The following is a 13,719-nucleotide window of genomic DNA, read 5'->3' on the forward strand; positions in this document are numbered from 1 at the left end:
TGTGGGATGATGGTAATGTGTCTTCTCTGATTCCTATCATCACGAGGGTTCATAGAGGAAGTCCAATTAGACAATGATTCTGTCTTGATGTCTAGATGATCTTAAGAAAAGAATGGAAAGAGAGGGGAAGAGAAATACCCTAAGGAGGGGGGAAGGAGAGGAAGATTAAGGAGAATTATTTCATATAATTGGGTGTACAAGCAGACATCTATACAGAAAAGGAGGGAATAGAGGAGGAACAGCACACACTTGAACCCCTCACTCTCATCTGAATTGGTCAGAAGGAGAAAGAACACACACACACACACACACACACACACGCATGGAGTTGGGTACAGAAATAAATTTCCCTCAATAGAGAAATAGGGGAAGAGGAGGGGAGGGAAGGAATTAGAGAGGAGAGTAGACTAAGGGAAGGGGCAGCTAAGTGGCACAGTGGATGGAGTACCAGGCCTGGAGTCAGGAAGACTCATCTTTCCAAGTTCAAATCTTGCTTCACACACTTACTAGCTGTGTGATACTGGATGAGTCACTTAACCCAGTTTGCCTCAGTTGCCTCATCTGTAAAATGAGCTGGAGAGGGAAATGTATCTTTGCCAAGAAAACCCCAAATGGGGTCACAAAGAATCAGACACAACTGAAAGGACTCGACAAGATTAAGGGAGAATCTAATCCCTCCCTTAACCTACCCCCTTCCCCTTTAGCAAAAGCTCTAAGGATGTATAAAAATATTTATAGGGGGCGGAGCCAATATGGCAGCTGGTAAGCAGGAACTAGTATGAGCTCCGTACCGAGTCCCTCCAAAAACCTATAAAAAATGGCTCTGAACCAATTCTAGAACAGCAGAACCCACAAAACAGCAGAGGGAAGCAGGGCTCCAGCCCAGGAGAGCCTGCATGGTCCCTGGGTGAGGTCTATCCCACACGGAGCTGGGAGCTGGGAACGGAGTGGAGCAGAGTCCAGCGTGGGCGGCGTGGACCATCCAGACCAGAAGCTGGGGGGAGGGGGCCCTAGCGCCCTGAATCAGTGGGCTGCGGCAGTTACCAGACTCCTTAACCCACAAACACCAAAGACTGCAGAGAAGGTTAGTGGGAAAAGCTGCGGGAGTAGAAAGAGTTCTCCGTTCAGCTTCCAGCCCCGGGGGCAGCGGAGGTGGGGCAGCTACAGCTGTTGTTACTTCTGGCTCCAGGCCCACCTGGTGGGAGGAATTAAGTGGTGGATCAGAGCAGGAGTGCATGGCCTGCTGAAGATCTAAGCCCAGTCCGGATTGGGGGTTGGGTAAGGAGCAGTGCTGGTGTGGCAGAGCTGGCACCTCCCCCCCAAACGTGGAACATAGAACTCGTTAGTCTACAAGCAGTCATACCCCGCTGAAAAACTCAAAGGGTCAAGTTAGTTGGCTGGGAATATGGCCAGGCAGCGAAAACGCACCGAGATTCAGTCTCAGACTTTGCATTCTTTCTTTGCTGACAAAGAAGACCAAAACATACAGCCTAAAGAAGTCAATAAAGTGCAAGAGCCTACACCAACAGCCTCCAAGAAAAACATGAACTGGTCCCAGGCCATGGAAGAGCTCAAAAAGGATTTGGAAAAGCAAGTTAGAGAAGTAGAGGAAAAATTGGGAAGAGAAATGAGAAGGATGCAAGAAAACCATGAAAAACAAGTCAATGACTTGCTAAAGGAGACCCAAAAAAATACTGAAAAACACACTGAAGAAAACAACACCTTAAAAAACAGACTAACTCAAATGGCAAAAGAGCTCCAAAAAGCCAATGAGAAGAATGCCTTTAAAGGCAGAATTAGCCAAATGGAAAAGGAGGTCCAAAAGAGCACTGAAGAAAATACTACTTTAAAAATTAGATTGGAGCAAGTGGAAGCTAGTGATTTTATGAGAAATCAAGATATTATAAAACAGAACCAAAGGAATGAAAAAATGGAAGATAATGTGAAATATCTCATTGGAAAAACCATTGACCTGGAAAATAGATCCAGGAGAGATAATTTAAAAATGATTGGACTACCATGATCAAAAAAAGAGCCTAGATATCATCTTTCAAGAAATTATCAAGGAGAACTGCCCTGATATTCTAGAGCCACAGGGCAAAATAGAAATTGAAAGAATCCATTGATCACCTCCTCAAGTAGATCTCAAAAAGAAATCTCCCAGGAATATTGTCGCCAAATTCCAGAGCTCCCAGATCAAGGAGAAAATACTGCAAGCAGCCAGAAAGAAACAATTTGAGTATTGTGGAAACCCAATCAGAATAACCCAAGATCTGGCAGCCTCTACATTAAGAGATCGAAGGGCTTGGAATACGATATTCTGGAGGTCAATGGAGCTAGGATTAAAACCTAGAATCACCTACCCAGCAAAACTGAGTATCATGCTCCAAGGCAAAATATGGATTTTCAATAAAATAGAGGACTTTCAAGCTTTCTCAGTGAAAAGACCAGAACTGAATAGAAAATTTGACTTTCAAACACAAGAATCAAGAGAAGCATGAAAAGGTAATCAAGAAAAAGAACAAGAAAAAGAAATTGCAAGGGACTTACTAAAGGTGAACTGTTTTGTTGACATTCCTACATGGAAAGATGATGTGTATGATTCATGAGACCTCAGTATTAGGGTAGCTGAAGGGAATATGCATACATATATGTTTATGTATATATATGGGTGAAGGTGTATGTATGTATATATCTATGTGTGTATGTATATACGTATATATATATATATATATATATATATACATATATATATATATACAGAGAGAGAGAGAGAGAGAGAGAGAGGGAGAGAGGGAGAGAGGGAGAGAGGGAGAGAGCAGACACAGGGTGAGTTGAAGATGAAGGGAAGATATCTAAAAGAAATAAAATAAAATTAAGGGATGAGAGAGGAACATACTGAGAGAGGGAGATAAGGAGAGATAGAATGGGATGGATTATCTCCCATAAAGGTGGCAAGAGGAAGCAGTTCTGTGGGAGGAGGGGAGAGGGCGGATGAGGGGGGAATGAGTGAACATTGCTCATCAGATTTGGCCTAAGGAGGGAATACCATACATACCCAATTGGGAATCTTACCCCACAGGAAAGAAGAGGGAAGAAGATAAAAAAAAATGGGGGGGGGGATGATGGAGGGGAGGACAGATGGGGGTGGAGGTAGTCAAAAACAAACACTTTCGAAAGGGAACAGGGTCAAGGGAGAAAATTCAATAAAGGGGGATGGGTTGGGAAGGAGCAAAATATAGTTAGTCTTTCACAACATGAGTATTGTGGAAGGGTTATACATAATGATACACATGTGGCCTATGTTGAATTGCTTGACTTCTTAGGGAGGGTGGGTGGGAAGAGAAGAGGGGAGAGAATTTGGAACTCAAAGTTTTAAAAACAGATGTTCAAAAACAAACAAAAATGTTTTTGCATGCAACAAGAAAATAAGATACACAGGCAATGGGGTGTAGAAATTTATCTTGCCCTACAAGAAAGGAAGGGAAAAGGGGATGGGAGGGGAGTGGGGTGACAGAGGGGAGCGCTGACTGGGGAACAGGGCAACCAGAATATATGCCATCTTGGAGTGGGGGGAGAGGGTAGAAATGGGGAGAAAATTTGTAATCCAAACTCTTGTGAAAATCAATGGTGAAAACTAAATATGTTAAATAAATTAAAAAAAATATTTATAATTCTTTTTGAAGTGATGAAGGATGAGAATCAGAGGGGGTGCCATAAATTGGGGAATGGATGAACAAGTTGTGGTATATACATGTGACTGAATACTATTGTGCTGAACTCTCTTCTAAGTGTAATGACCAACTAGGACTCCAGAGGTTTGATGATAAAACCATGCTGCCCACCTCCTGAGAGAAGAATGTAAAATAAGACGATTTTTTTTAACATGGCCAATGTAGGGAGTTCTTTAAATTGACTATACATGCCTGTAATGGGTTTTGTTTTTCTTACGTTCTCAGTGGTTGGGGTGAGGTTAGGGTGGGAGGGTGAGAAGGAAGATCTTGACTGATTAAAACAAATTTTATATACATATATATATATATATATATATATATACACACACATACATATATATATACTCATAAATATATATTTTTAAAAACCTAATGGACTTTTCTCAGTTACCCTTCTTGACCTCTCTGCAGCCTTTAGCAACTGTTTATTGCTCCCTTATTCCTGAAACTCTCTTCTTCTCGAGTTTTTTCTGACGCTGCCCTCCCCTTGTCCTCTTCCTCCCTTTCCCCTTATTCCCTCTCAGTCTTCTGTTTTGGATCTGCGTTGTTTGGTGTCCCCCAGGCCTCTGTCCTGGGCCCTCTCCTTCCTCTATATTGTTCCAATTAATTATTATCTACATGCAGACGATTCTTAGATTTCGTTGTGTATCTTAACCTCTCTCCCAACCTCCAGTCTCACACCTTCCGCTGCCTGTCGGATTTTTAAGCTGGATGTCACATGTATTTTACACTCAACATGTCCAAAATTTGAGCTCATTATCTTCCCCCCTTTCCCTGCCTCTGTCTCTTCTTAACTTCCTGTTACCGTAGAGTGTACTCCTGTCCTCTCAGTCACCCATGCTCACAATGTCGGTATCATCAACTCCTCACTTCCTCTCACCTCCCATACCTAATCAGATGCCAAATTCTTTTGTTTTTACCTTCTCAACATCTCTTGTCTAAACCCCGTTCTGTCCTCTGACACTGCCTCCAGCCTGGGCTAGGCCTTCATCATCTTACACACCTGGACTATTGCAGCAGTCTGCTAGTTGGTCTTCCTACATGAAGTCTCTCTTCACTGAAGTTCATCCTGTCAAACTGATCTTCCTAAAGTACAGGTCTTTCTTAAGTGTGAATTTATATCTATGGGTAGGAGCAGGACATACAGGGTCAGGAGGAGAACCATAGAGAGCAATGTCGCCAAAATCAATGGAAAAGAAACTATCCAAGGGAATGGTCAGCGGTGTTCAAATAAATGCAGAGAGGTTAGGAAGATAGCAACTGGCTCCTTTCCTGTTGCCTACAATCATGCCCGGATTTTTTCTGTGCTTAAAAAAATCATCATAATAAAAAATAATTCTACTTTCCTCCTACTTTTCATAGCCAAACTCCCAGAAAATGGTCCTTAAGGGTAAGGACTATCTCAATTTTGTATTTTTATTCTCTTTGTCAAATACAATGCCTGGAACATGATAGATGCTTAACAGATGCTTATTGATGAATTGAAAAGTCCAGTGGATTTAGCAGTTAAGAAATCATTAGTAATTGTGTAGAGAACAGTTGCAATCAACTAATGGTGTTGGAAGCCAGACTGCAAAAGGTTGAGAAGAGACTGGGATGTGAGGTAGTGAAGACAAGAGTATATAGCATTTTCTAGGAATTTGTCAGCGAAAGGGAGGAGAGATGTGAAACAATTGCTCTGGGGTATAGGGTCAAGCAAAAGGTTTGAGGGTTTTTTTTAAGTGTGGGAGAAATATGGGAATGTTTTTAGAGGTAGTATGGAATGAGTCAGTGGATAAAGAGAACAGAGGTTAGAAAGAGAAGTGGAGATGATTAAACAGGTAACTCCTGGAGAGAATGTGTTCAAAGGCATGAGTCGAAGAGTTGGCCTTTGTAAAAAAGAGGGACCTCCTCTTCCCCTGAGACTGAAGCAAGGGGAGGGTCTGACAGTAGTATTGAGGAACCAAGGGTATGCTTACACCTTTCTCCTAGACCAGTGTGTTGAGGGGTTTGAGAGAAGATGTATCCAGTTCCAGAGAGGGTGGCCAGGGATTCACTTTCTTCTTGAGGTAGCCAGGTTTCCCTGAATACAAAAACATGGAAGGAGGAGTGTAAAAGGAACAGGGCTAATAGGAAGGGCAACTTGTTAACAATAGAATGGCATTCTGGGGAGGGGGAAGACAGAGAAGAAGAATAGGGCTACTGAGTTGGATAAGGAGAAGTAAACAGGGATGGCAGCAGGGAAAGGAAGTTTTTACTTAGGCAGCCTACATCTTTTGAGTTACAGGGATGCAGAGAGGAGGAGAGAACAGTGCCCGTTTGCTAGCCATAGCATGGTAGACTGGCCAAGGTCTGTGCAAGGATGGCCATTGGATTTTCTCCCCTAGTTGGGGTTGGGGATGGAGAGACTCAACCTATCCTCTTGAGTGGTGTGGATCCAGTCTTGGTGGTTAGATCATAATAGCTAATTTTTGTATCATGCTCACTGTGTGCCAGGCGCTTTGTAGAGTTCTTTACAATCTTTACCTTATTGGATCCTCCCAACAACCCTGGAAGGTAGGAGCTATTATTATCCCCATTATTATTGTTATCTCTATCACTATCTCCATTTTACTGGTGAGGAAACTGAGGCAAACAGAGGTTAGGTGACTCGCCTGGGGTCACACAGCTTATAAATGTCTGAGACCGAATTTGAACTTGGGTCTTCCTGAGTGCTTTTATCCACTGTGCCATCCACTGTCCCACTAGATAGCCTAGTGTCTGGGCCCTTGCTGATAAACGATTATTTGGGCAGCTGTGTGGATTGTGTGATGGATTGGAGATAGGAAGCAGAATACTGGAAGTACTCTTATTCTACCTAGAAGGTCTTAAGAGGAGATAGATGTTTTTTTTTTTGAGGGGGGAAGGCAGGGCAATTGGGGTTAAGTGACTTGCCCAAGGTCACACAGCTAGTAAGTGTGTCAAGGCTGGATTTGAACTCAGGTCCTCCTGACTCCAGGGTTGGTGCTCTACTCACTGCACCACATAGCTGCCCCAGAGATGAATGTTTTACCCAATAGAATTTAATCTTCTTGAGTTCAAACTCTTTTGTTTTTGTCTTTGTATACCTAGCACTTAGTATAGTGCTTACCACTAGTAGGTTAGGTGGTTAATAGATGTTTATTGCAGTGAACTGAATGGAGTTAAGAGGTGGAAGTGTAAGGGTGAGGCGTTCAGCTGATATAGGCCTTCCACCGAGACTTCTAATTGTGGGAAGGGGCTTAAAATGGACAACTCAGTTCACATTTGCTCCTGCCCAAGTAGCAACAGTAAATTGGGTATAATCAGTTAGCAACTATTTGTTGGTGTCAAGGCCCATAGTGGATAAAAAAAAATTACTCTAACTGTCTCTGTTTCTATCTCTCTAACAGTCTCTCAACCGTGAACAAGGTATTCAGTGGATTAAGAAAGAGAGACTTCCAGCATTTCTAGAAAGTGATTGTTACTTTGAATACAGGTATTGTTATTTTCATGGATAAATGCTTAGAGTATGCTTAAAATTTTCTTTTTTTAAAAAAACATAACTTTTGCTCTACTTTTTCAAGATACTTAAGTATCCAGCTTTTAGCCCTGTATGAACTTGATTTGTGAAAAAAAAATATTTTGTTAACTATTTTTCAGTAAGATCCTTTGTAATGGTGTGTATTTTATTTTATGCATTTAGAAACATTTTAATAAAAGGTCCATAGTTTGAAACTCTTCTTTAACCCATGTGGATTTTGGTGATTCTATAGGTAAAATTTATTAGCTGTTTTCTCATCAGAATATCAACATTTTACTTTAACTTATCATAGTTCTTGAGAGTCTTCACTCTTTGCAAAAAGATCTTAGGGAAGCCAAATCAAATAAATATGTTTCTTACTATACTTCTGAGCACTATATTCTGTAAAACTAGCAGTAATAAACTGGAATTTCATATAATCACAGAGTTGGAATGGTTTATCAGATTAATGATTATGTGTATGGATTAAGGTGGGAGAAAAAGGATACCAGGCCAGACTAGAATATCACATACTTCTTTTTTCCTTGGCCTTAAAAAATGCATCAGGATTTTTTTTATCTTAATATGTTTCAGAATGACCCATGCTCTGAATACGCTTTTATTCCCCTAATAAAGAAAATACATGAAATACCTATCAAAGCCACAGAAGATGAGAGACTCTGATGGGGTTGAGCTATTCTGGAATTCTGCTTTCTCTCAATACTAATAAGTCACAAAGAATGAGATTCTTTATGTTGGAAACGGCATTTTTCTTAGAGAATCAAAAACTTAAAAGCATTGGAAACACTGGGGAAATGGTTTTAATTTTGGCACTAATTAAGCAAACATCTCTGTAATTTTGAAATTTACATATATAAATGGAATATATATGATTCAACTTACTGAGCATTTGGCCATTTCTAAACATATAACCATGTATGTATGTTGTGTTTGTTTATAAAATTTTATCAGATAATAACAATAAACAAAGAAATTTAAGAATTCTTGTCTTAGTGGGTACTGAAGGAATGTATTGGAACCAGCAATGAATCCAGGCTACCAGCTTTGGCCACAGAAATCTCTACATATACTTTGTTTAATTCTAGTTATGTCAGAGAGGGGCACTCTGTAGAGGGGATAATTGGAGTTGAAGATATAAAATTGAATTCCTGATCTCCTAAGATATGGTTTGTGTCTCATTTCTAATAGCTCTTATTTCTCAAATGCAGGTTAGCTAAACTGATATCACAAGTGAGATGGAGCAGATCAGGCGTGAATATGCATGTAGATTCTCTTTATAGGCCCTGGGTTACTAAGAAGCCAGCAACCCCACCACCTTCTTTAGAGGAAGATGAAAATGATTTAATTATGAAAAAATACTACATTTCTCTTGGACAGGTAAAAAAAATACACGCTTTTCATTTATTGAAACTTTTCTTTTTATGTATATGTAGCTTTCATTTTGCATTATTTGACCAGGAGAGGTGCATAAAAAAGTTATATAATAATATGTGACATGTACATAATATGTAATAATACTTTCATAATGTTTTTGGGTTTATTCTGAGACATCACATTTCTGCCTTTTATGTCCTATTCCCATTGTACATATAAAGGATGTATGGGGTCTTCTTCAGGTAGATGGCAACACAGCACAGTAGATACAGTCACCAAAACATGGTTTCAAAAATCTTGCTTCCGATGTTTACTAGCTGTGTTACCTTGGAAAGTTAGCTTCTCTGAGCCACAGTTTTCTTCATCTGTAAAGTGGGGATAGAGCACCAACTTCACAGTATTACTGTGAGGATCAAATGAGAAAATGTACACAAAACAATTTAAAAACCTTAACAGTGCTATATAAATCTTAGCTCTTATGGACTCAGTGATAGACTTTTGTGCTTATTTTACACGGATCAGCCTCTCTGAGCTGAGAGATTCTAGATCACCAACCACTAGGTGATCACTTTTTGCAGCTATAGCAAATCATGAAACTCATGGAAATGTTTATAAAATTATTTACTGAGCTATGAGAACATTGATATCTGTATCAGTGGATCACCCACACAGATAAGTTCACAGATCTTTGACATATACATAAATTTTTGTTTTCTAAAATACTTTCTCTTATCTCTAATAGCCATGACTTTTAAAATGCAGGTTAGATAAACTGGTGTCAGAAATTGGATTAAATAAATAACACACACATGTATGTATACATACATACATACGTATGTAGATATATACATGTATAATCTTTGTTATTAAAAGTGTATTAGACCTACCAAGAAGTAACAAAGACACAGTGAATTGTAAAGGAAGATATATCATGTGGTAGAAGGAGTACTGGGGATTTCATACCTGCTTTTAAGTTCCAGTTTCACTGTGATATCAGGCAAGTCACTTAGCTGCTTTGACCTTCGGCTTCTTCATCTTTGAAATAAAGGCATTGGACCAGGCAATCTTTATTATTCCCTTTGTCTCTGACATTCTGGAGCTGATAATTGCTTCCATTTTAATATGTATTTTAATGCATTAGAGTGTACAAAGCTATTTCTTCCAAACAACTCTAGGTTAAGTAGTAAAATATTACAATCCCTATTTTGCTGAGGAAACTGAGGCTGAGAATCACAGAATCTCCACAGCGGCATGAACTCCAGAATCCGTCTGTCCCCAAACAAGAGATCCCTCCTAGAGCATCTCTGACAAATGGTCCCTCAGTTTTTGTCTGGAGATTTCCAAAGACTTCTCAGATATCAAGTTCCTAGCATATATCAAGTGCTCAACAAATGCTTGTTGTGGAGTTGCTGAGACTGTGAGCATTCTCTTCATCTGGTATCTTCAGCAGAGCTGCTTCCATTCATTGCTATGCCTGTGACTGGCAAAATCTCACCATGTGTTACTCCTAATTCCTATGATATTAAATCACCAGTTGCCTAAAAGTAAACTACAACCCCCCTCTATGCCTCATTTCCTGTTCTTTCATTTTTGTCCTTAACTCTTCCACTTTTGTTCTCTCATCTCTTCTAGTTTGTCCTCAGGAATTCTTATTCCGTGTCTAACAAAATTCCTTTCATTTTGACTCTATTCTTTTTGGGTTCATTCCATTTTTTTCTGGCACTCCAAAACACCTGGCATCTCTCATTGGAGGGTACCCTAATATTGTGCCACCATCTTCTGCCTGGTCTCCATAAGGGTCCTGCCTGGACTCCAGCCTCCATTGGGAAGAGAAGTCTCCTGCCACTGAGGTGAGGGGAAGAGGGTACTAATCTATCAAGTTTCCAGCCTGATCTTCTGCCTTGGGAGGCAGAGGCGAACCTTCTGCTCTCCACACCTTCCACTCCAAGTTCTTGCTTCCTCACTTGAACTGCCTAAGGCTCTGGAGAAGACTACACTGAGATCATAACATTATTGACATTGAAAATCTTTCTAAAAATTTTCCATTATTGACTAACAAACCTTGGCCTTACCTTTCCCATCCAAGTGATTCTGAATCCCTATAGGTCATCCTTCAAACCTCATACCATATCCTCCACTGCCCTATTCCTTATTCCCATTCCCCTCAACCTGCCACCCTCAGTGTCCCACCCTAGCTACTTCCACTTGCCCTTTGGAATACCTGCTCGATAGGCAACAGACTTGTTTGCTTTTACCTTAAATCTTTTCCTGCTCCTTTCATCTTCTAGTTCTCCCTGAGTCTTAACTTCCTCCTGATAACAGAACCTCCCATGGCACCCTTTCCAACTCTGTCTTCACTTTCCCTCATACTGAACTCACTGGTTGAGGTGAGGAGTTGGAATACTCTTTGCTACCCATTGCCACTTCTGGGTTTTCCCCCTACCACCATGAATCGTTGATCTCCCCTCCTTTGAGGTTCATAAAATCCACATCTACCATGAAATAAAAATCCTGGCAGCTATTTTCTACAGAACTCTAAGATACGCCCCTTCCTTCCTTAAGGAATTCAGTTCCTGGCTCACAATCTTTCCTTCCCAACTCCTTTCCTCATAGTAGGGGACTTTAACATATATATCAACTCTCCCTCAAACATCTGAACCTCCCAGTTCCCTCACTCACTTCCCATGACTTACTTCTCTACCCCATCTCAGCTACATGCAGAGGTGGTCATATCCTTGATCTTGCCGTCATCTATAAATGTTCCACTTCCATGTTTGTGAACTCTGAAATTCCCTTCTTTGATCAGAATTAGTGGTTATTCCACCTTCCCCTCTGCCTTGCAGCTTCACTGTTCTTCACGTACACTGTGACCACCTTAGCCCCTCATTTCTCTCCTAGACCTCCATCCCTGCACTAGCTACACTGTCCTCCTTTCCTTGTTTGGCCCTTTGGTGAACCAGTTGAACTCTGTCTTCTCTCTGAGTCTCTTGTTCCCTTATCATATTGCTTATTATGTCCTACCAAGCCTCAGCCTTGGTTCATTCTTACCAACCATTTGCTCCTACATACATACTGCCAAAAGAAGGTGGAGAAAAGCATGCAGTCATGCTTCCAACCATGCTGGCTCAATTACAGATTTATGTTACATCACCTCAACTGGACCCTCACCGTACTAGGCAATGCTTTTATGCCTTCCTATTTAACTCACTATCCCAGTTACCACAGAAGCTCTTCCAAATCTTTTTCTTTCCTTTTCAAATCCTCCATGCCTCCCCATCCACCCCACCCTTAGCTTAGAACCTTGCCTCATATGTGAGTGGAAAAAGAAAAGAGCATTCACCAAGAGCTCCCTCTTCTCCTTTCTTCCTTATCTGACATCATCCAGATGTATTCAATACTATCTTCTCCTTGTCTCACGTGATGAGGTGGCCCACGCTAACCCCTCTACCTGCACAAGTGAATCCCATTCCACCTTCTCTTCTCTAGCAGATTGTCCCCTCTATCATCCCCGCCCCCTCTCAATTATCTTCAATCTCTCCCTGTCTACTGGCTGCTTCCCTGCTACCTACAAATATGCCTGTGCATTCCTGTCCTCACAGCCTTATTTGATCTATACATCCCCACTAACTACCATTTCATATCTTTCCTACCTTTTGTGGCTAAACTCCTTGCAAGGGCCATCTACAGTAGGTACCACCACTTCCTCTCTTCCAACTCTCTTCTTAACTCTCTACAGTCTGCCTTCTGATAACATCTTTCAACTAAAACTACTTTCTCCAAAGTTACCAGGGATCTCTTAATTGCCAAATCTAATGGCCTTTTCTCAGTCCCCATCTTTCTTGACCTCTCTGCAACTTCAACACTGTAAATCACCACCGTTTCCTTGATATTCTCTTCTTTCTACTGTTTTCTTCTGATTCTCCTCCTATCTGACTGCTCCTTCTCAGTTTCCTTTTTCCAGATCTTTGTCCAGGTAATGCCCAATAACCAGGGGTCTCATAGGGCTTTGTATTGGGCCTCTTCCATTCCTCTTAAATACTATTTCACTTAGAGACCTTATCACCTTTCATGGATTCCATTATCATCTCTATGCTGATGATTTTCAAATATACTCATCTACCCCTAACTTCCCTGCTGATGTCTAGTCTCACATATCCAATTGCCTATTAGACATCTTGAAGGAGACATCTTAACATGTCCAAACCAAATTCATTATCTTTCCCCCTAATTCCTCCCTCCTTCCAAACTTTTCTGTTACTATGGAAGGTACCACCATTCTCCCAGTTCCCTAGGCTTACAATCTAGATGTCACTGTCAGCTCCTCACTATCTCCCCTCAACCCACCTATAACCAATGTGACTAAGGCCTGTCAGTACTACCTTTGCATATTTCTCAAACATGCCTCCTCTCTCCTCTGATACTGCCACTATGCTGGTGCAAGCCTTTATCACCTTGTATCTAGACTATTTTAATAGCCTACTGGTTGGTTTGCCTGCCACAAGTCTCTCTCCAGTCTAGTCCACCCTCTATATAGCCACCAAATTGATTTTCCTAAAGCACTAGTCTGACCATATGACCCCCCTACTCAATAAACTACAGTGGCTCCCTATTACTTTCTGGATCAAATATAAATACTTTGTTTGGTGTTCAAAGTCCTTCATAACCTCCCCTCCCTATGTTTCCATCCTTCTCTCACTTTACATTCTGTGCTCCCCCACCACAATCCCCCTTACTCAGTGGCCCAGTGACACTGTCTCCCTTAAACTCTTCATTGCTGCTGTCTGTAGGACAAATGAAACTTTGAAGGAGCAGTAAAGAGATTTAAATCCATTAATGTTCCCTGTTACCCTTCCAGGATGCACATCAGTATTATCCTTTCCATCTCATGTGCCAGAACCTGGAGGACAGAGTGATGCTGCTAGCTTCCCTTGCTGTTTCTTGAACAAGATGCTCCATCTCCTGGCTCCAGCCTGGAATACTCTCCTTCCTCATCTCTGTCTCCTGGCTTCCCTTGCTGTTTTCAAGTCCCAGCTAAAATCCCACTTTATACGGGAATCCTTTTCCATTACCTCTTAATAAATGTTTATTGAT

At 41.1% G+C, this 13,719-nt stretch overlaps 1 protein-coding gene across 1 annotated transcript in view; it reads left to right on the forward strand.

Annotated features, from left to right (window-relative positions):
- The window catches only part of RGS22 (regulator of G protein signaling 22), a 162,682-nt gene that overhangs the window by 29,575 nt on the left and 119,388 nt on the right, over positions 1-13,719 (forward strand). Inside the window, 2 exon segments of the mRNA XM_036740854.1 lie at positions 7,124-7,209; positions 8,463-8,631. Of these exon segments, the coding sequence (XP_036596749.1) occupies positions 7,124-7,209; positions 8,463-8,631 (255 nt within the window).

This window comes from Trichosurus vulpecula, chromosome 1 (genome assembly GCF_011100635.1).
Source record: "Trichosurus vulpecula isolate mTriVul1 chromosome 1, mTriVul1.pri, whole genome shotgun sequence".
NCBI classification, from domain to species: Eukaryota; Metazoa; Chordata; class Mammalia; order Diprotodontia; family Phalangeridae; genus Trichosurus; species Trichosurus vulpecula.